At 45.6% G+C, this 23,978-nt stretch overlaps 1 protein-coding gene across 1 annotated transcript in view; it reads left to right on the top strand.

Annotated features, from left to right (window-relative positions):
- The window catches only part of USP6NL (USP6 N-terminal like), a 171,303-nt gene extending 150,797 nt beyond the window's left edge, over positions 1-20,506 (top strand). The window contains exons 14-15 of the mRNA XM_054988917.1: positions 1,129-1,281; positions 18,196-20,506. Of these exons, the coding sequence (XP_054844892.1) occupies positions 1,129-1,281; positions 18,196-19,652 (1,610 nt within the window). The 3' untranslated portion in view covers positions 19,653-20,506. The remainder of the gene's footprint in view (positions 1-1,128; positions 1,282-18,195) is intronic.
- Positions 20,507-23,978: the final 3,472 nt, after the last annotated feature.

Genomic DNA, 23,978 nt, shown 5'->3' with positions numbered 1-23,978 from the left:
TCAGGGAAGAGGACCAATAACTCTTACTGGGGCTATGCCAAGCAAAACAAAAAAGTCTTCTCCCACTGGCAGAAGGCAACAATAGAGGGAGACAGACGAATCTCCTGGGGAGGGAGTTCCAAAGTTTTGACTCCATGCCCGAGAAGGCCCTTTCCCAGGTTGCCACCCGTCTAGCCTGAAATGGCAGGGGCATCGGAAGCAGAAACTTTGAAGATGACCAGAACAGACAGGTAGGCTTATATGAGAGGAGGCAGTCCTTAATTTGGATACTCTGTGGACCCTCCAACAAACAGGAACATGGAAACTGGCATGAAGCATCATGCTTGGAGCATTATCATTGGAGAACATTATATTAACTGTGGTAAGGTATAATATGATATCAGAGAGAGCTCCAAGAACCCAGAATGAGCTTTCTGGGAGGTGTTGCTGTACCTCCTTTATAAAAGTTATGGGGCTTTGGAAAACTCCTCTTTTAAACAAGTCTCTGATGATTGAAGCTACCGGTGCTATCAGGCGGACGTGTGTGTGTGTCCTGCTACTTATGATTTTTCTCTCTCCTGTGTATTGTCCAATTGAATTTACTTCGAGTCTTGTCATTATCGTGCTGATCGTTTCTCACGTTCCATGCAATGACAGCAAATGCTGTGGAATAGGTGGTGGAGAAACAGTGACCCTAATGACATCGGGAGGCAACGGAAGTTCTACTAAACATTCTTCTGGAGGAGCAAAACTCTACTCATGCCTGCCATTTTTGGCGGCAACCATGTGTTTGTTATATCATCTAGTTCTCTGGAGATGACTCAGAGTTCTGTTGTTCTAGGAGTTCCTGTTACCTGTTCCTATTTCAAAATCAGAATGCCTACATGCCCTAAGGCACCTTGGCGAAATAAATGAAATCAGCAGCCCACTAAAACCTCAGAGACATTTTTAACATGTCCCTGCCTAATTCTAAGGGCACAAAATATAAAACGCCTATCATTACCAACCAAAAAATATAACAAGTTCATTTTACTTATAGGTCAGTACTCAAATAATTTAATTTTGACGCTTCCCATAATGTGGGGCAGAGGGGTAGATTTTAAACTGTGGTGCTTCTGCTCTCTAATCTTGCGTTTTTCCGAATCTTAGAACACCTGATGAAATTGGAAATGGAAGCACTGGTTGAATTTCTTCAGGAGACTCTCGCCAAAGATTTCTTCTTCGAAGATGACTTCGTAATAGAGCAGCTCCAGAGCTCCATGGCAGAACTGAAGCGAGCAAAGCTGGACTTGCCAGTAGCAGGTAAATCACTCAAGACCGGGCCGCCAGCTGTGGATGCAGAGCAGAAAATATTGCTGCACTCATTTTTTGTCCACCTGTTTGAAGCTTCACGGGGCCATCAGCTCTTTTCCAGAGGCTGCAAGATATCTTCAGTAAATTTTGTGCTTTAGAATCCTGTCCCTGGGAATTCTTATAATTTGCCAAAGAACGTGTCTGCTCCATCTCATGCTCCCCGTTTGGTGGTGTAAATCGTGGTTGGAAGGGTTCCTGAAAGGAGTAGGTACCTTTTTTCTCTCTCTTGGCCTCTGCCCAGTGGCCTTGTAGAGGGTCAGGAGTTCAGGGTGGCTCGAAGCTGCCCAATGAACACCGGGGGACAATTGGGTGGCTTGTACAAGCGCATCCACCCTCCAAAACAAGCCACTCGTAGGCATGCTCAGAATCGGAGCACGGAATTTCAGTGGAGAATGTAGACTTTCTAGCCAGTCAGTCAGAATGAAGACCACAGGTCTGTGCTGCTAACTGCTTCCTTGGCCCCGGCGAGCAGTTTTTGACAGTGAATGAAAATTTGTTATCCGAGTTATCCGAGTTGGGCTTTTCTATCCCTTCAGAAAGACAGAAGGAGGCTGGATGGCGACGGGTCCTTGTAAGGATTTCCCTACACTTCTCGGAGTGCTTGATCTGTTATAAGGACGTACGGATCTTTGGGAGCTGAGAGAGGAAAATTGAGCTTTGTCCTTTGATTCTTCACTATGGGAGGGGGTTTGTTGGTACTCTGTCCTGCAGCAGAGGTGGGCGATCAACCTTGTCAGATACTAGTTGTTGTTGAGGAAGGTGAGAGAGAGGGATGCTGGAGATGGCAGGGTGTTCGATGCTCTTGATTAATTCTAAATGGGGGATGCCGGGGAGATTTATATGACGGCATGATGTTGCTTGCTGCTTTTCTTCCAAGCCCTTTCCGAATGATTCCTAGTGTCACATTTGCCCTTTTTGCTCAGAAAAGGCTTTGACACATCCAGTGCTAAATTCTACTGCAACCTTGAGATCTTTCCCTGAGTAATCCTAACCAACTCAGGTCCTATCAGCGTGCTACTTTACTGGAAGTCCTTTGCTCGGTTTGAAGTGAAACTTTTTTGACCTCTTCTCAGCCTATTTTTACAAATTAACTTTGGTGCTTTGAGGTCCCTCTTCAAAGTATGGCCGCCTCTCCAGTTCCCTCACATCTGCGTATTGTTTTAGGGATTTGGTTCCAACCTGAAATCGTACGGGACCACTCCCTGTCCTTTCCTCTTTCCAGACTGGTGGCTGCCCATTCTACTGGTTTATTTTCTTGGTTTATTTTCGTTGGACCACCTGCCACTCTTTTACCTTCATGGCTGAGCCTTGTTTTTTCCTTCTGCTGGGACAGCTTGAGGAAGCCTGTCCTTATGTGTATTTAAGGAAGACTGAAGCAAGCTGTGAGTATAGGTAGAGGCTGCTCTCAGGGTGTTACATGAAGTGCGTCAGAGTGTTCAAAACTGGTATACAAACTGTTCACATGGCAACAAAATTACAGAAGGGGGGAGTAAGAAGAAACTTCCTTTGTCTGTCCTCTTCACCATCCTCAACCCTGAGCCCTCCTTTCTTCACACACTGAGGAAACCCCAATTTCTCTTCCCCCCTACTTACCTGAGGTGTTTTTCCCTTCTTCTCTGTACTGTGATGCTGCGTGTTTCATTCCTAAATAACGAATCAGTTGACCTTGCCTCAGATGCGCAGAAGTGAATCTTAAACTGCGAGCAGTGCTCTTCAGAGAGCTCATCAGAGGCAGGATTAACCCCGAGCTTGCTGAGGGAGGGACCGCAGTTTCCCCATCACAGTCACAAAACCGGAAAGGCAGAAAAGGCACACTGGAGTGAGGTAATGCCTAGAAAACGTAGGGAGTCCTCGGTGACAGATAGCATCGCCTGAAGACAGCGATTAGGAAAACAAGATTGAACGTGGAGAAGGGAGGATGAAACTCATGAAGAACAAATGAGGCATCATTTTTTCTAAGCTAAGGGGAGCAGCAGACAAATCTGCTGGATTTCCCAGGAGAAGAGCAAAGGGTATTTCATGATGGCTTGAAGAGGGAGAAGAACCCTTCTGTCAGTCCCTGGCAGGTAGATCCCTCAGTCCCTCTCCAGTGAACACACACCGGTTCCAGTAGAAAAGGCTTTATTCAGGATTTCACAGTTCAGGTCTGCACTCTTACACAGAGCTTGGTAGAAGTGAGAATTCAAAACACAGAGACAATGATATACTTGAGGTTTCCCGCTCCTCAGTAACTGTTACTTTTGGCGCGCAAGATTACACGGGTTCTGTGAGAACCTCTTATAGTTATGAATAAACAATCAGTAGTTTCTCAGCCTCTGGCGCAGTAGCAACACTGGCGTCTAGACACCCACGGTCGTGTCAAACTAGGAGATGCGTACTTTAGGAGAGAGAAGGTGACAGGCCCTTCCTTGGGGCCTGAAGAGCAATAATTATACACTGGAGAGGACATGGTTGATCTGGCTAGAGGATAGATTATATCAGGTCAGCATGAAGGTATTATAACGTCAGTATACTGTGGCATCAGTGACACAACAAACAAACAAAGATGGCATGGCTAAACAGAGACATGACATCTTCATCTCAAGGCTGAAGAAAATGTCCATCACTCCCTGTATTTTTAAAGTGGGATGTCCACAAGCAAACTGAGTGGGGCAGAGCCGGGATATGGATGCTGGAGACCTTTTCAGGAAAAAGTGGGGAATTGGAGCATCCCCAGGAATCCCTCCAACTCGCATGCACCTGTGTAGCCGCCTCACAGGAATCAGACAATTAGTTTACGAAGGTGGGTGCTAGCGAACGGCAGCCGCTGTCTAGGGTTTCGGCAGAGGTCTCTCCGATATTCTGCCACTGAGTCATGCCCCCCTCCCCTGGAAGAAGTCCTGGAAGGGGGTTGCGCCTGCCATCTTTCCTCTTGTTGTTGGGCAATATATCCCGAGCAACACAGCACAACGTACGTAAGCGATGCTCTTCACCTTCCGGGACCAGGGATGGAATGCCCACTCCTCACGCTTCCCTCGAGCCAACCCTGCCACTGAACTTGTAGCCTAGTCTTAGTAGGGCCAATTGGTTGAGCTGGGCAAGGGGGCCAAGGGGGCCTTGGCTCAAGAGGAAGAAGGCACAGCTCTTCTTTTTCCTCTGTTGAACCCAACTCTGGGCAGGACAAACCTGGTTGGGGGAAAGAAGGGCTCTCAACTGGATCCGAGTTGTTCACAGGCTGATTTTAGCTCAGGGGTTACAGTTTGCTGAATAAAGGAAAAAGAGAGAAGAGCAATGTTAGGAGATCAGAACGGCTTGGCAGCTCAGAGAGGCAAGGATGCATTGGTATGAGACATGGTATGAGACATGGAGTGCCTTGGGCACAGGGCCCACCAGCTCATCTAATTTCAAAGCCCAGATCCTTTTTGTGGGTCTCTGTCTAGGATGGTTGTTCTCTCTTAAAGCAAGAATTGCAGGAGTCTCTGGAAGACGTCATGCCTGCTGTTGTGGTATACTCCCTACTGTTGGAATCGGCTTGCACGCGACAGGAAACCAACAGTTCTGGAAAGCGCATAAAATACAGGCATGTAAGACAGTAGGGGAAATCTGAGAAATAAGCTCCCCCTGCCTCCATGTTTTCCTCTCCGTGCTACGTGAGGTTATTTTAACACGGAAACCCATCGCTTCGTTACAAGTGTCTCATGTAGTCTGGAAAGCTTGCACGTTCAACTTGCCGTTCTTGGACTCCGATTGTGAAGTCCCATTTCCTGCTCCATATGCTTGTACTGTGCTGTGGTCATACCTTAAATGCAGCGCTATGAATCGGAACTCGCTTGAAGAGAACACGCAAGCCTAACTAGCCTCCCTCGCACCATCAACATGAGTTTCTCTGCTCTGAGAATATGTGAGAGCTAATTAAGCTCAGCGGAATTCTCCATCTGGCAAGCCTGGAGTTTCCGGAGTGTATTTGGGCAGCTTTTGGCCTGGTATTAACTTTGCACAAAAATTCCAGGGGGTGGGGGGGAACAGTCCATCTGGATGTGATTTTTTTGGTTTTCCTATACCCTGTTTTCTTCTAAACCAGAACAAGAGGGAGATCTTAAAGCTTGACTTAACTATCCATTTGCTACGAACTTGGTTTTGAAAACATATGGTGAGGAGGGGGGGGGGTCTTCACTGCTAAGCTAACTCATCTGTGTCCCGGGCTCATGGCCAGATATTGCTTCTGGATTCCTCTTCTAGTTCAGCAAATGTACGCAGTCTTGAAAATAGGGAGTCTTTTGCAAAAAAAAAAAGAAAAGGAATGTAAATCTTGAAGGTCTTTTTTCTCAAGAGCAGGATGCCTCTGTGGAGCAACTGTGAGGAGTAGGTGCGTAGAGCTTCACAAATGGCCTGAATGTTGTTGTGTCCTTTGTTCTTAACAAGGGCGCCAGGAGTTCCTCAGGTGCTTCTTAGTCCCGGCATCCTTTGATTGAATTCAGCGGGTCTCTGGTTATTTTTGAGAGACCTTGAATGTCGCTCAGACTGCTTGTGCTCTCTCTCCGTTCTTTCTCTCCATATCCCCCATGAAACTGCTGTGCTCTCTTGGTAACTTACCTGTAGAGCTTCCTAAATACGATAAATGTTATATTGATAGTAGGCACTGTCTCCTTCCGGGCCTTAGTAGAAAACGGCAGCTAAGTAATTTTACGCTGTTGGAAGTAAATATCTTTTCACGAACAGGCGATCTCACCATCCATCAGCATCCTAGGTGCGTGCTTAAAATTGAACAAGATCCTAACTTAACTGATGAAAAATAATGGTTTGTTATACTTCCTTCTCCATCTGCCCAGTAGACTTGCTTTAAAGTCAGAGGCTGACCATGTACTCATCTCGCAAGCTTAATCTCTGCTGAGTAACTGTTGGTACCTTTTTATTTCTCTAATCTGCTTTAGCAGAGGCCTCTGATAACTGGCTTGGCATCCTAGCCAACCTCTAGAACCAGTTTGGTGTAGTGGTTAAGAGCGGCAGGACTCTAATCTGGAGAGCTGGGTTTGATTCCCCTCTCCTCCGCTTGAAGCCAGCTGAGAGACCTTGGGTCAGTCACAGCTCTCTCAGAGCTCTCTCAACCCCACCCACCTCACAGGGTGATTGTTGTGAGGATAATAGCAACACACTTTGTAAACCGCTATGAGTGGATGTCAAGTTGTCCTGGAGGGTGGTATACAAATCAAATATTATTATTATTTAGTGCCAGCCCTTCTCTTCCCCTGTATCCCCGGGTGTATAATGAAGGTTGGGGAGAGATGGTTTCCCATTGCCTTGGAGAGAAGGTAAGAAGTTCTGTTTCTTAACCGAAACAGAACTTCCACACGTGAAATAAGACCCCAACTGCTCTCCCGAGCCCTGAAACTTGGGAAGGAGGGGGCGTGGCTCAGTGGAAGAGACTATGCTTTGCATGCAGAAGGTCCCAGGTTCAATTCCTGGCATCTCCAGTTAAAACCTGGCAGTAGACAATGTTAAATTCTTCTGCCCCAAACCCCAGAGAGCCACTGCCAGGCCTCGATGGGCCAATGGGCTGATTCAGTGTAAGGCAGCTCCATGAAGCTTTTGCCAGAGGGCTCAAGTGGGAAATGACCTCTTTCCCTTTGTGCTGCAGTTTGGAAAAGGCAAGTCAGTGTAGCCCTTTTTTCCACGGCTGCGACGGCACAAGTAAGACGCTTGTGAGACACTTCCTGTTCAAAACAGAGATCTGGGTATTAACCTGAGCAAATTTGTATACATCTGTCCTCTGAATCTGAATCCTGTCGCTGATAATTTGCTGCGTGCATGCACATTATTAAAGAACGCATAACATCTGTTAGGGATCAGGAATTGGCCGCTTGCTGCCTCTGGCATCCAGAGATACACTCTCTGTTCCCTAGTGGGTAGATGGCAAGCCCAGTTAAGACAACTGCCTTTTGGGGAAGTAGAGGACTATGGAGGTGGGGCATGCTTTGCCCAGGACAGCCAGCTTAAACATAGTGCCCAAGTCTGTCTCAGGCAGGTTTTGCCTCGGCTAGCCTCGTCCCCTGCATGCACGGAGTGCTCATGTGTCTAGACCGCATACTGACTGTGCGCAGGCAGCAGAACTGGAAATGCAAACAACTCACAAGAGGTATCTCTGGCATCTACCACCCTGTTTGCTCCTGTTCTCTGCCTGTGTCTTTAGAAATATTTGTTAGAGCGCCAGTAGTAAAACGGGGGCCCGAAGGAAGAGGATGGGTGACTTATGGATGGTCGGTACGCAGATAAATGTTTGAATAGTCCTGCCTTGGTGTGGGAGGAGCTAGGGAAGGATCAGCTGTGGAACTCACTGCCAGCGGATGGAGTCATGTCCACCATCGTAGATGGCTTTAAAATGGGCTTGGAAAACTTCAGGGAGGAAGCATCCGTCAACGGCTACTAGCTATGGTGAGTAAAGGGAACCTCAGTATTCAAAAGCAGTAAATCCCTGAAACCCAATGCTAGGAGGCAACGTCAGGGGAAGGCCTTGGCCTCTATTCCTTGATGGTTGGCCCTCCAGGACAGTCGGTCGGCCTCTGCGTGAAACACAGTGCCGAACTAGATCCAGCCAGGCTGTCCTTACGTTCTTATGAGGGTAAACTGGGCCGCCCAAACCTACGTTTCCGTAAAAGTGACATCTTGCAAGGGAAAGACAAGGTTGGAAGGCGGCTTTTTCTCCTCAAATCTGCAGCACAATATTCTCTCCATTTATTAAAAACATGAATGGAAAGGGACCCTTTTAAAAAGTTGGGGGGGGGGGACTGCAACATAAAAATAAGTTCAGCATTCTTTTCTTTCACTTTTGTGTATCTTTTTTTCCCCCAGATGAATATGGAATATTTCATTTATATGTCTGGAGAACTCACACGTAACCTCTTTCTCTCTTCGCATATTCCTTTATTAACCAACTAACTCTCCGATAGGTTATATTTTTTCTTCCGACTAATTTCTCTTACGTTGCATCTGAATGAGATGAAGTTTGTTGTTGCCATGGAATCTTGGTTTTACTCGGGCGTTTTTGCCTGTCTGCTTGATTTGGAGCACGCAGTTTGTGCCCTCCGGTCCTCTCCCTTACCTTTGCTTAACTGTAGATGTACACAGTGTTACTAATTGCACTTGCAACTTTTCCAAATGTCGACTTAGCCTCGGTCGCAATCGTGTGGTTTGAAATTTCTTTCAATGGTGTGTGTGCCTGAGGTTTATTTCAGCAGCCCGGAGACAAACAAGTGTGTTGATTGCCTTCTTTGCACTACCTTTTTAAATCCAAGTTTCCAAACTGGGCTGTTAACATCAATGTCTGAAACTTTTAATGAAGTAAATTGTATAGCCGTCATCCTGCACGATGATGAAAATTGTAAATCTAAGTTAGAATTTGCATGTTCCGCTGGTGATGATTCAGAAACCAGGAGGAGGTACCTTGCTTTCTAGGACCAAAAGAGGTATTACCCTGAATACATGACTACTGTCTCAAACTGTAGCTGTGTGTCAAGGCTCAGGGCCGGATTGACGGGGCGGCAGGGGGGTAAGAGGGGGCGGCAGGCGCAGCTGCCAGTTGCTGGGAGCATGCCAGCGGCAGCACCAGCAGCTGAGCAGCCGCCCGTGCCATTCGCCTGCCCTGCGGGACAGGGAGCGTGCGGCAAGCCAGCCACCCCCTCAGCAGGGCAAGCGAGTGGCACGGAGGGCTGAGCAGCCGCCCGTGCCATTCGCCTGCCCCGCAGGACAGGGAACGCGCGGCAAGCCAGCTGCCCCCTTAGCGGGGCAGGTGAATGGCATGGGCGGCCTCAGCCGCCCGTGCTGCCACCGCTCCGCTAGCGGCACGCTCTGCCCCTGCATGATGACGTCACGGAAGTGACATCATGATGCAACACCGGGAGCGCATGCGCGCTGCACGCACATGCAGGGGGCCAGACTTGGGTTGCCCTGGGCACTGGCAACCCTAGATCCGGTCCTGTCTAGGCTCTTCATCACCCAGCATTTAGCGGCACTTACCTCGTAACATGACATCACAGTACTCTGCATTTCCCTGCCTAACAGCATTGGCTGACATTGGAGGGACCAGTACAGAGAGAATCACGAGAGTCGATAGCCGAAAGATATATCGTAATGCACTAACTAAACAATAAATCCGTTTTCCAATATAAATGTCTTATTATTTGTAAAAAATATTTTCTTATGCACACAAACTGCCTTCAATATGTATTATCACACGCGAACTTCCCACCACAATGGCTGTGGGAAGCCTTCCTTGGGAGCACCTCTTGACGCCTGTGTTATCCATACATGAATGGCTTGCTTTTAGAACTTGAAATCGACGTTGGCTCTCCAACCACCTTTGATAAAGAACAGAAACGAGATTAAGAAAGTGAACCGGTCCGCCCGTCAGATGGTCCTTCCATCTACACCCTCTGTGCTGTACCTGGCATGTCTCCTGTGAACTTTATGCTTTGAATGGCTGCAGAATATGCCTTGTCTTGCCTTATTAGCACTTTAATGATTGTTCATAGGTCTTTATGTATGCACTAGCACTTTTTGTATAGCCATTGTGGTGGGAAGTTTGTCTGTAATAATATATATTGAAGGCAGTTTGTGTGTATAAGAAAATATTTATTACAAATAATAAGACATCTTGAAAAATTGATTTATTGTTTAGTTAGTATGTCATTAGAGAGAGGCAGAGAATGAGAGAACATTGTTAGAGAAAGCGAGTTCCACTCAACATCGCGGGGAGCTAAAGATGGGACTTCTCTTTTCAGCAGCCGCCTTCTGTTCAGAATAATGTTAAGCTTTGCCCTTAGCTTGCACATTGTGCTTTTCACATGCACGCTTCTCTCTCTCTCTTTTTTTGGTTCAGAATACATCCAGAATGGAAAATCAGTGCATGGAAAGCAAACCGTCAAATACTTATTTTTCCTCGCAGAGTTTCTCCTGTAAGCTGTGCTATGGCCCATATAATGCACATATTCTGGTGCTAAAATAAAGACGCCAAGTATGCATTGGAAGCAGTTAACTCATGTTCTATGTGGTGTTTGGAAGAGTGTGATCGGCTCTCAACACTACATGGAACAATTAACTCAGGAAGCTTTGCAGTTGTGATTAATTCCCACTAGGTGGTGGCAAAGATCAAGAATAAATCAGTACTGTTATTTTTGTGCCCCCCCCCCCAGTCTGAATTTAACTTCCTATTTTCCGAAGGATGAAGCCAGGCTTCTTTCCGTCACACTCTGTATCGGCAGGTTTGGGGCACGTTCAGAAGCCAGCCACTTTAAACATCGGGGGAATGTATAGTTCTTTTTCCTAGGTTGTGGTATTAAAGAGACCCCGTCATCAGAAGATGGGCAAAGCTCTCTGTAGAATTGCCGTAGTGTGTCAGTGCCAGGACTCGGGACACACAGGCATACTTTTATTCTCATTCCAGTGAATTTTGTGTTTGAGGTCCTTTTCCTTGAGATCTCGGCAGGGCTTTTTTTCAGCTGGAACGCGGTGGAACGGAGTTCCGGAACCTCTTGAAAATGGTCACATGGCTGGTGGCCCCGCCCCCTGATCTCCAGACAGAGGGGAGTTGAGATTGCCCTCTGCGCCGCTTGGCAACACGGAGGGCAATCCAAACTCCCCTCTGTCTGGAGATCAGGGGGCGGGGCCACCAGCCATGTGACTGTTTTCTCCGAGGGCAACCCACTGAGTTCCACCACCTCTTTTCCCAGAAAAAAAGCCCTGGATCTCGGGGATGCTGAAAGAGAAGGAACAGACAGCGTTGTTAGTTCATGAGCTGCTCTGGGCCCAAGAGGCAGATTTAACAGGAGTGGCAGTAGTGTCTTTTTGTCACACAGCTCTAAAAACCGTCTTGCAGAAACTGTGGTGCTGAATGCTTGAAGAAGCATTAACTGATTCAGCCAAAGTTAGGCCTAAAAAAAAAGAAATCTCATTGATTTAAACAGGAGAGTCATGTATGTGCTTAGTTGCCGTGAGCCAGTATCCTGGATCTTTTCCTGGCACCTTGATCTCGTGTTGCTGGGCCAGCGTATAGCTTTAGGAACGGTCTGTACTGACATAGCTTAGAGCAGCTGCTCTTGTAAGATTGGTAGGACAAATCCGGGTGAGGTTTTTCCCCCCCTGCAGTATCTGGACTGTGTCATAGGAAGCCTACATTTCTTCTTTATATTGTTACTTTAAATATGGACAAAGACAGTCCTGTGAGTGCCGATCAGCTGCAGAAAGGCATTCTGCAATCCTGGTGTAATTGGCAGGAGTGTGGAGGGGGGGAGACAGACAACACCCTTCGTTGGTTATATTTTTTTTATTTCCCAGATTTAGTAGCCACTTTCCAAAATTTTGAAGGGCACACAACAAAATAAAACCCAGCCATTCTGTTCAAAAATTTAAAAACCGTATGAATTAAGCCAAAATGCGACTTCAGGTATTTCAGTAAAAGATGACAGCATAAAAGTCCTCGCTGAGTCGGTACGCGGGTGGTGTTCTTCAGGATGTTCTTTAGGTCAGTTCAGAAAAGCACTTCCATGTTTGATAGGCTGCTGTTTTGAACAGTAAACCTGCTTTAGTCTGGCTTTACCACACACACACACTTACCAAGAATTATAGTTTTCAAGATCTTTTCATTTATTCGTTATCTTTGCATGTTTCGTTTCGGTTGGAGAGGTTTAATTGGTAAACCTGTCTTGTATTTTCCTCTTTCTTGCCAGGACCCGATATCGTGGTCTTCCTGTCCGCTACTATCCCCCAAGCGTCTCTTGGTATTTCACCTCTTTGCTTGTTTATAGCTTCTTTATGCTTTGGGGGGGGGGGGTTGAGCAAGGATTTGTTTTTATTAATAGGCATGCTGAGTGGCCGTGCAAATGACTTGTTTCATGTACTTGGAACAACCTGTTGACTTTGGAATTCAAGATTCTTGCCACCCCTGGACAACAGGGCATCATTTCTGGCTCTCCACATGCACGTCAACATGTCTGTTGGAGTAGCAGCAGCAGAACCATATGTGCTTGCGGATCGGCCTCTTCCATTGTAATGAGTGAGCATTCAGGCACAAGAGTTTTGTGTGTGCATGTCAGTCTTTGAATTTGGGTCAGAGAACTTAAAAAAAAACTTGCAAACACACAGTGGCCGGTTACCCATGGCAAGGAAGATCAGCTAAGCAGGGAAGGGGTTTCCCCCCCAAAATGGCTCCTCATTTTCCATGGAGCTATCATTTTGCCTAACAAGGACTTAACAACAACAAAAAAGGCTCTGTATTTATTTCCTAAAACACTTCAAATAGTATTAAAATATTTATTTTTATATCCTTTTAAAAAGTTTGCACAACTTCCTTGAATGAAATAATCAGGGGTGGTTGTCTTCATGGCTTTCATCAGTATCTGATCATCTTTCTGAAGCTATAGAACAATTGGATCCAGAGGAGTTAGCTGTGTTAGTCTGGAGTTGCAAAATAGTAGAGAGTCTCGTAGCACCATTAAGACTATTGTAGCCTGAGCTTTCGAGAACCACAGCTCTCTTCATCAGATGCAACTTCATTGTAGCATAAGCATTCAAGAACCACAGCTCTCTTCGTCAAGAGCTATGGCTCTCGAAAGCTTATGCTACAATAAAGTTGGTTAGTCTTAAACGTGCTACCGGACTCTTTACTATAGAACAATCGTTTCCCTTCTCCAGCACCCTAACAGTGCTTTAGAGAAGCTCTGTTCTTTGTCTGTTAATGTGTCTTTTGTGAACGTTTGTTTGAGTGACCCATGTTTCCCACTTAACCTTCTTAGGGTTCTTGCTTCATTCCTCTCTCTGAGTTGGCATACAACATACGTGTTCTGTGTATAGCATGTCAAGGACCCAAGGTTTGGACTAGGACCTTCTAGGCCCCAACATTGTTCCGGCCCCTCTGGATTGGCTAGGCCTAGTATAAATACCAGGTGCTTGGCCTTCTGCCCGGCCTGGTCAACACAACAGGATTCGACATTTGTTGTACTTCGTGTTATAGCTTCTCCCAGATTTTAACTCAAGCTTTCTATTTCAAGTCTCCAGCTGTTTTTTTTTTATCTTAAACTCCCCCAACCTTATGAGCATAGTGTAAAACGGTCTGTGTTTAAAAGAATCTTGCCATAATTGGTGGTGGAAAGTGCTGTCAAGTTGCAGCCAACTTATAGCGCCCCGCCCCCCCCATACAGTTTTCAAGGCAAGAAATGAACAGAGGTGATTTTCCATTGCTTGCCTCTGCATAGCAATCCTGGGCTTCCTTGGAGGTCACCCATCCAAGTAGTAGCCAGGGCCGACCCTGCATAGCTTCCATGATCAGGCTAGTCAGGGCCAACCAGATCAGGGCCCTGTCACAATTACAGGATAGAAAAGTGGGCACTTCATGTTGCACAAAACACATAATGGGAACACAGCCTTGCACTATAATTGTCAACCTATCGGCATGGAAGGAAGTCGCCCAGATTTCCAAGGAACTCGGTGCCAACATCCCTCTTAATGTTTGGCAGGGGATAATGAGTCATACCTGAGAAGTTGTTTCAGGTGGGTAGCCGTGTTGGTCTGTAATAGAAGAGCAAGAGTCAGGTCCAGTAGCACCTTAGAGACCACCTAGATTTCCAAGGTCTGAGCTTTCGAGAGTCAAAGTTCCAAACATCTGCCCATTTCTCACGATAGCTTCTTATGCCAGAGTTGCCCTTCTGAATCGGGCCACGGTCTGTGCCGTTCTGTCACCAAACAATGACCAACCAGAAAAAGCAACATCCAGAATGAATGGTGTTCAGAAGTGGTGGGGAAGCAGAGGTCGCTTAACCCTTCCCCCACTCCCCTCTTTGCCCCCAAAGCTCCCTACCCTCCCAGCGGCATTTGTCCAAGCTGGGCTTCCAGGTATATGTTTGCATTAGGAGAAAAGAAGTCAGTGAGTAAGGCATCTATGGAGGAGGAAGTGGGGGGCAGAAAGAGACCTAGGCGCCCCCCCCTTCCATTGCCTGCCAGTTTTCCCCGCTGCAGGTTGCCTTCTCCTGACACACACAGGAAGCAGCACGAGGAGGCCACGTAACATCACTCCAAGCCAAGTTTTCCTTGGATTGTACGGCTGTCTTAATGTCGAGCACTGACGATGTCAGCAGATCTAAAGCGAGGTCCACACTTTGTATTTCGGGCCCATCTCTGACATCTGAGCCTGAAGTTAATGTTCATCTGTGTTGTGTGGAGGTCACATGACAAAGATCTGAAGCTGTAACTCTTTTATCCCATCTCCTCTGCTTTGCCTTTGTTGACTACTCAGTTGCTGTCCAATTATTTCGTACATCTAATAGGAACCCGCAAGCCGCAGCTTGCACGTGGCTTTGGTCTTGGCAATCAAGAGTTGTGACCTTGGAACACTGTGGCTGTTCGTACATCTGAGCTTCTAAGTCTACATTTCTAACCCCAGGCTCTCAATCAGAAAGCTAACGTGGACATCAAGGGTCATTCTGACATTTTCTTTTTAAAAACCAATCTTCCAGATTCAGCTGTTGGCCTACAACATCTAAACAGCTTTGAACCATACACTTCGGGGTTGTATTCTTGCTCAGTCCTGTGATGGGAAGAGATCGTTTTCTGTAATCTTCAAAGCAACAAACATTTCAATAAAAAGGTCTGCAGTATTCTCACTTGGGTTTCCTGAAAGCTTAATGCTAATTAAGAGACCTTAAGAGAGGGCTAAATTTAAAAATTAAAAGTAAAGCTACCTTATTAATCAACCGAAGTGCATTTCAAAGGTTTGTTTTTTAAAAAAACTACGCATTGACTCAAGATATTGGATGAAAAGAAAGCCTGGTGGATGTTTTTAAAATATGTTCATTGTTGAATATTAAAAGCACTGCTGCTTTCAGCATGCCAGAAGTACGTAGATGCGCACTGCTGGCTATAAATACCAGGTCAGCCATTCTTATGGAGTAGGGCATGGAAACATGTAGCACAGGGACTGTGGCTTAGTAGCATTGGCCGTGGCTCAGTGCTCTGGCTATGGTTTAATGATAAAGCATGTAGGAGGTCCGAGGTTCAATACCCTGGCATCGTCACCTTAAGGTGCTCAGATAACAGACCTTGACAAAAAACCCTCTGTGGAGAGTCACTGCCTGTCAGAGTAGACCCTACTGAGCTAGAACGAGCAATGGAATTGCTTGATATAAGGCAGATTTTATATATATGTTTATGTGGAGTGGGCAGCTTGGGCTTTCTAGAAGCAGACTGTGTATTCACATTCACACACAAGCTGCTGTACATACAGGGACCGGGACACATCCTACAAGGATTGTAAATGAACACACACATACACTCTTCACAATGCTTTTCACATCCATTGGATCCTAATCTGCTTTTTTCAGCGCAGCTTCTGAGACCTGGTCTAAACGGAATAAGCAGGTCTTCCGTATTACAGGTCCTGTCACTTTTTGTTTTCTAATCCCTGGTTCATCGAACAAGGCCAAACATCACACCATGGTTTGCGTATTTTAAAAAAGGAATTTGCCCACAGATATTTTTGCTAGCCCACCAGATCTCATGCAGACTTGGACATGGGTCTGTGGCATCATGAAGGCCTCCATGAATTTATTCCCTTATTATAGGCCGTATGAGATTTTTTGATCTCCCGTCTGTCTCTTTCAGTTAGCAAAGGCATTGAGAGATGGCTCCATTGGGAAAGAGCAGAGAAGGTTTTTCCCTGCTCCTGTTGAGCTCAGAGGCACAGTCTATAGACCTCAAGCACTCCCTCCTCCTCAGTCAACTTTGCAAACCAGTATTTATATCAGGTGCTAGAGCTCCGCCTCCCTATCAAGAAGGCTGAAGGCAGTTCAGATCCCTCTGGGTCCTAGCTTCTCCCTCTTTCACAGCCAGTGCCCATGTGTTGGGTGCTGATTGCCAGCTATCCCAACAAGGTTATGAGAAAGTTGGGATGCAATTTGAGTGGCATCATAACCCAGACCTAAGTATGCTTTGTTCATCTATAGAAGTGTGTCGGGTCATATTCTTCACTGTTGAAAACATACATTGGGCTGGATCCAACTGTGGTGACTTCTGCTAGCGTGAGAGTTCGTCATGACTAGAAGAACCTCCTATATCAAGGGAAGCCTTCTTTCATCAGGGAAAACCTCTGTCATTAGCAGAGGGGATTTTTGTGCTTCAGCCTGTCATTCCTGTCCTCTGTAATGTATAACCCGAATGTTGCAGCACTGATTGCTTTAATCTAGTGTCTCTGAAGAAGTATTGCAGATAGACGCACACAGTTCTGCACATTTTAATGTTGTTATAGTGGTTTATTTTGTAGCCATTGGCCTTCCTACAAGATCTGCCCTTTGCATAAGACAGAGGAAACGAGTGAAGTTCCATAACTGGCCTTCCCTTTGTCATCGGTGTTGTTAATCTAATAAATTTACTTTTTGGAGAGGCAGTTTCAGAAATGTTACCAAGATATGGCATAGAACAGAAGAGGTTTTGAAACAAGCATATGTATAACATTAAGGAATGGGATTTCTTGTAGAGGTGTGCATTTATTTTTTAAAAAATTAAAAACTTTATTTAACACCGTGTTGGTTTTCAATGCACCAGTAGTTCTGGCACCAACAAGGAGAAAATAATTCGAGCTAAAAGGCTGGAAGAAATTAATTTATGATAGAGGTGTTTTCGGGCAAGCTGCAGGGCTATCATTTCTCTTGATAATTAAGACTTTCCAGTCTGACATGTTGCGAGTCCTCCCTGGGGTTTGCATTTAAACACAGGCCGAAACTAGACGTTACAATACACACATGGCTGCCATCTAAAGGGTCTCCCTCCCTGTGCCTCCATAAGCCAGACTACAGTTATTTGTGTCCTAACATTATGATTATCAGCATTTCCTTTTCCCTGCTCTGTATCATTGCTTGCCAGTGGAGGGGCAATGAAACATAGAGCCCCCTGATGCTAAAACACAAATTGTCGAGGGGAGAACTAGGTGGGAATTCTTGTTTTTCAGTGGAAACCATGTGTGTATTCTCTCGTTTCATTCCATCCCAAGAAATGTAAAAAATACTGGCTTTGGGCTTCTACAGGCATAGTATTCCAGGCAGAACTCTGAAGTTGGTTATGAATTTTTAGAATGCACAAATACTCTTTCCCTGATTGTGGGAGAAAGTAAGAAATTACCAAACTTACTTGAATCTCTTGAAACTTACTTGGAACTCTTTCTTCCCTGTTCCCCCATTCTTTTTGGGAGCAAATCGTGTACTTTCTTACATCTGTTCTTGAATAGTGGTTAAATTCAGACAGGGAGATAGCTCTTGCTGATAAATGCTGTACAGCCCAGTTAAATTCAATACCTTTTCTACTCGGTTAGAAGAGATGGGATATGCTCATGCGTGAGAGACTTCTCCCAGAATAGAATGCCTGGTCATGTCCAAAATCATAATCATCTTAGTCTTAGAAACAGGATTGAGTCTTTCTTTTTTAAAAATTAGACCTTGAGCTGCTGCAGGTTCTGGGAAACAATACTTAACTGCGTTTCTTTGAGGATCTTGTCATTTATTCTAGACCATACAAAGTCAGGAAATCAGCTCCCATGTTCGATTTGCATTCCTAAGACAGCTCTTGCATGCCTGAATGCGCACTTTTGATATCAAAGTTGCTGACCACCTGCAGTTCTTATTACTGTCAAAGAGTGTGTATTGGGCGTAAAACTAAATCAACCGTTATCTCTGACCTCATTAAGATTTGAGTTCAGTTTTGAACCCTGCAGTTTTGTTCTTTCCCCTTTATTCCATATGTTTTATGTGTTCTGAAAATTATAACAGGCATGGTTTGCCATAGTAAGGATCTGTAGTGAATTTTTACGTTCTCCTCTATATATTACATCTGTTTTATTATTTACTCTTCTAGGTAAAGATGACGAATTTCCAAAGAAGAAGATGGGGAAAATTCCACTTGAACCTCAGCCTGCTATGCTTAATCTTACTCATCTGCTGAATGGACAGAGCAATGCCAGTGGGTCTAACAGTACCCAGGAGGCCCAGAGAACAGGGCAAAGGATACCTACAGAGAAGGTCCAAGAAAGCTCACCAAATCACCGAAGGAGGAGGAATTCTCTGGAAAAGAAGCCTTCTTTGAGACAGCAGAAGCTTACACCAGCAGATAAGCGGGGCGATTTGCCAAAGAACGACACCGACACTCAGAAAAAGCTTGACATTCGAGCAGAGGCCAACAACACCAAGCAAAATCACAACGCAGCTGCTAACCAAAATTCCAATGCTACTTCAAATGCAAGAAGGGAATTTGTGCCCAGGTGGAATAAACCTTCCGATATCAAAGTCATGGAAAAGACTGCAAAGCTAACTGCGGAAATTAAGGGTAGGTCTGCAAACCATACCCATTCAGAAACACCTCCTAGCCCTCGTGGCGATGCGCAGCTCTTCAGTGTAAAGCAAAAGATGAAGGCTTTGGATGTTGATGAGGGTAAGCGAGGGTCAAATGCTTCACAGTACGACAACGTTCCCGGTGCTGATCTAGAGAATGAAAATTCTGCAGATGAGGTGCTCGATAGGACCCTTCTGCAAAGTCCAAGAAATGCAGCTTACTCCAGCAGTTCAAGGAAGCTGGCAGAGAAGACATCTAGCCCACCAAAAACATCCAACAACTATGCCTTCAACTCACAGCCAAGGATCCCCAGATATTCATCTCAATCTGATGGGGCAGATCTTGGACACATCAAACCGCCGCCGCCGTCTTACAGTAACCCTCCTGTTTACCACGAGAATTCTCCAAAGCACGTTCCCAACGTAGCTCCTACAAGCTTCATATCTGCCCAATATAATCATGGTAATCGAACCACCTTCTCCAGTCAGTCATATGCCCCTAACCCTCCAGTAGAAATTGTGACTGATAAACCACTTGTAAATTACTCTCTCAGTCACCAAAATCTCACTGTGAGACCGTCTAATCGAATAGAGGTTCTCCCTTCTGACAACTATGCAAGCAATCCAAAGTCGCCTACAGGAGTCAGATTTGTAATTCCCCCAGTGGATTATTGGCAAGACACTAGAAAATGGCCAGGTCCTTCTCATATGTACAGGCAGGATGCTTATGGACAATCCCGGAGCCAAGACGGTAGCCGAAGTCATTTGGGTAACTTGAAGAAACACACACCTTTCCAGTCCACGCCTGTAAAAGATCATAATCTCCCCACCGTTTCTGTGGATGGCCCTATAAGATACAGGACTTCCCCACCCTCAGAAGAACATGGGTCACTGCAATACCAATTTCCAGGTCCCAAAAGCCCTGCCCACCTCTACCGACACCAGACCGATGGATTGTCAGTTCATGAATCAGTACTACTGTGAGAGGCTATGCAAACTTACTGTGAAGGCCAGGAGGAAAAACATGCGAAGTTCACAACTCTCTTGGGTTGGTAGTTAAGCAAGATAAGCAATTCTCCGCCCCGCCCCCCCGCCTCCCACAGGACAATTCGTATGAGACATCTGCAAAGTAATAACACTACTTCATGACCATGTTAAATGCTGTTGAGAAGCTGAGTGATATGTTCCACATTTAAGTACCTTACATCTGGAAAAAAACTACCTTGTTGCCTAAAACCTGTAAAGCTCCCCCATGCGCACACATCTGTAAGCTGCTTTTTGACTGACACTACAACCCACTGCGTTTGCTTACGGCGAGAGAAATTACAGAGTGGAATGTAGAGGCTTGTATATTTTTGGGACTGCATTTACAAAGTAGTTCTAATTTTATTTGATTTTTTATTTTTGCTAACTTAATTTATAAATCACCCGTTCGCTTAGGGCGGGCGGTATTTCTTGACATTCTTCTATACGCTGCCTCAGTAACCCAGGAGGAGGAACTCCGGGTTTTCCAATGCAGTCTTGATATGGGGGTGCCTATGCTTGTTCCTCGGCTAAAAAGGCAAGGTGAACACCCGTAGCAAAGACACACTGAGATGGCCAATAAATGGTGCTTATGAAATTAGGATTGTCTGCAACTTGTACCATGCGTCTAGGGTGTCAGAGGAGGTTGAGCCTGTCCTCCGTACCTGTGTAATCCCCTATGTAATAGTTCAGTCCCATGTATGTGTTACAGGGAATGAGAGGGGCAGAGATGCTCCCCAAGTCTGTGATCACAGTATCGCTGTGCAGATGTGCACAACATATGCGTGGTAAGCACTGGGACCGTGTCTACTCGCAATCCCTCGCAATCTCATACAACATCCAATAACAATCCCTGTTGTGCACGGCGCATCCATTCCAAGCATCTGCACGAGTCTGTGGACAGCCTGTTAAGCAGACGGCTTTTGATACGGCAACAAAATATCAGGCATTGTTAAGACACAAAAAGGCCAACGCCAAAGGCGACCAGCAAAGAAAGAGAGAATCTTCTTCCTTTAAGTATAATTCTCCTTGAGGCAATGTCTCCTTTCTCCGTTTTTACCCCTGACGAAAGAGGTTTTGGTCCCTTAAAACACTTTGGGAGTGTTTGTAAGGACAATAGGAGTTCTCTTCCTGCACAATGAATTCTGAGAAATGAAAGTATTTTTATTTGAAGGTATTTCCGTTGCACTTGTGCACCCACTGGCATTTTCTCCGCTTTTGTGTCTTGCACTGGGGTTGGCTTCAGCATTGTCTTGAGTATCCCACAGGCATCGTCTGCCAGGAATGGATGCATCTCGCACATCCTGTTCATTTCAACAAGCATTATGCAGGGAATGTTTCTAGTATGAAACAGAGCCAGGACGCACGGCCTGCATAACTGGTGGCCTGCATTGCCCAGCACAGTGCAGCGGCCATGCGTTGTAGCCCAGCAGGCAATTCACCCTCAGTTGAGTGTTTCCTGGTTTCTGCCGTCCCAACCAGCAACAGCAAGAGTCTTCTCAAGTCCCCTAACGAGCTGCCATATATGCCTGGTTGGTCATACAATAAACACAGTAACCTGAGGTTAGTACTGAGACAGAAATCTAAGCCCAGGCCGCAGCATTTCCGTAGCTGCCCGGAGGATAAACATGGAGCTATTGCAGAACCGTGCCGTGGGGGACCAGGGAGTTGCTGGTTCGTATCTTGGCTGGGTTTTGCGGTATAGAATCTGTGTCCAAATTGTTTTGAGTTCCCGCACCCTCCACATTTGTAAGCCCATGTATTTGAAGTCTTGTTTCTGTTGTGTGCTTCCTCCTAACACTCTCCAGTGTCTCTTTTTCTTGAGAGCAATAGACTTCTGCCCCTGATTGGGCTAGTGCTGCTGTACCATTAGGCCCTTAAGATAAGATTGTAGGCATAATGTCTAAGGCTGACGTGCTCCCGCGTTATTAGTAGGAAGCCTGCAAATCATTGTAACAAACTGCTTTATAATCAGTGCCTGCAGCCATTTTGTGTGTCCCCACCCTCATCTTTCATCTGCTGGTAGGGCAAAAAACCAGTTTGGTAAGCTGTTCATGGAGGGGCTCGGTTCCATTGTTTTACGTAGTGGTGACAGGCCACTGCGAGCAGCCGTGCCAGTTGTCCCAGTGCCCACAAGCCCAACGCTCTACAAAAATGAGCAGTGGCTATCATGTCTGCTTCAGCTCCAGAACAGCCTGTGATGTATAGAACGGAGCTTTGGGTCAGGGTGTCCAAGCACAAACTTGATCACATTTGAAATTATCAGAGTCTCACCAGAACAAATATGACTTCAGCTGGGACTAGCATCTTGACAAGTCCAAGTTCTCAGCATCCAAGGTGGCCAGAGACACACATCTTTACTGCAGGCCTGGCAGCCGTATCAATTGGGACGAGAGTAAGAGGCACAGAAGATTATCTCCTTCAGTTCTAGGGTGGATGGCTGGCCTTGCCCTAAATACTCCGGATGGCATACAAGATAGATGAGCTCCTAGAAAGACCAAAACACTAGTTTCGGAAATTCTCAGCTGTTGTTGCTTTGTGTCCTCCTTAATCTTATAGTGGCAAGAAGAAACTTAAGAACTACCATCAAAACACCAGTTTGCCTTCCCCCCCCTCCTCATGGCAATTACATAGCTTGACCTGCAGTCTAGGACTGAGTCCCCTCAGCTGAAAATATCTGATGCAAAATATTTAGAATGAGGGTTGGCTCCAGATTGCAAAAGAAAAGGGCGGCTTTGGTGAGCCGTTCTTTTTGCCTTTGTCGTTCTCTTTGAAAAGGTTCGTCCGGCTGCAGCGATGGGAAACGAATTAGAAGTACAAAAAGGCTGTTTCTTCGACATCACGCCTTAGCAACTTGAGAAAGCCGCGAAGTCGAGCACAGCCTGCCACAGCCGTATATCTTATCCTGTTTTGGAGGACCATTCCCCCCTGCAGCCCCAAGCAGGCAAAAGCAGGAGGTTTGATCGAGTCCCTGGAGGGCCACCGTAGAGCAGGTGGGGAGGCATTTGCTTCAGTGTGTCCCAGGTTGTGCAATCCTGCTCTAAACAGTGGCTTGGATCTTACTAGCTTTTCTGTAGGCACAAGAGGGGGGAGAGTGCTCCTTTTGACCCCTGAAAGGGTCATTTTGGGGGAGATGGGGGACCCCTCCGGACAAAAAGCCACAAGCGTTGAGCAGTGCTGTGAGACAAGAAATCGCACGAGATTCTTCTGTCCTCTTGTGCCTGCGGAAACGCTGTTAGAGTAGAAGCTCCATGTATTTAGTCCTAGGTTCTCCACAGGCTGGCTCTGTTAATATTTTATGGTACTGAACTCTTTTAAAAAGAAAAATAAACAACCAATGGCAGTAACATTTAGCCAACATGATAGTTTTCTGTATATAATGAATCTGATGTAATTTTTAACTAGCTTGGCAACGAGTCCTTTTTTTTAAAGAACCTACAGAACATAGCAAAACAAATAGTAAGCAGAGTACTACACTGAAGAAGGTTTTAAACTGACAGTCGCAAACCTTGTCTTTTACTCTTAGTTCTGATTTTACTTACTGCTGCGTAGAAATGTATGTAAATAATAATGTGGCGATGTAATAATCCCAGAGTTTTAAACCATGGCTTTGTGATTCATAGTCAAGATAATAAAATAAAGCTGTACAATTTTACTGGATGCAAGCAGCAAGAAGGTGGCTGCTCTTGAAGTATGTATTGAGACTAGTAAATACTGTAGATTTTATATATAAAATATATACATGCTATTTTTCTTATGTCCTCTTTGACAGTTTTTTTTTTAAACTGTGTTTTCCTATTTTGATGTGACCTGTATTTTTAACATGTTTAAAATAATTATTAAGCCAATGCTGTCTTGTGTGCCTGCGATGTTTTTATCAGGTTGTTCAAAAGAAACCTGAATCTAAAATGGAACTGTACACAAAATCTGAAATATTACTCGAGAAGGTTCCACTGAACCCCGATTAGAGCACTTGATACCAAATTGCTATGCACATCAAGGCCACCCCCCCACCCCCACCCCCCGCAAGCAAAGGTGTCTCATTGCCTGCAAGGGACAAACATATGTATAGTTTTGTTGTTACGTGCCGTCAAGTCGTCTTCGACCTATGGCGGCCCTATGAATGAAAGATCTCCCAAACACTATCATTAACAGACTTGCTCAGATCTTGCAAACTGGAGGACGTCGCTTCTTTTATTGGTATTTAAGAGCAATATTTTGGGTGGAGGAGCTGTGGCTCAGCGGAAGAGCCTCTGCTTTGCATGCAGAAGGTCCCAGGTTCAATCC

The sequence above is a fragment of the Eublepharis macularius genome, chromosome 9 (genome assembly GCF_028583425.1).
Source record: "Eublepharis macularius isolate TG4126 chromosome 9, MPM_Emac_v1.0, whole genome shotgun sequence".
Lineage (NCBI taxonomy): Eukaryota > Metazoa > Chordata > Lepidosauria > Squamata > Eublepharidae > Eublepharis > Eublepharis macularius.
Note: the sequence above shows the minus strand (reverse complement) of the source record. Positions and strands in the feature narration are given on the sequence as shown.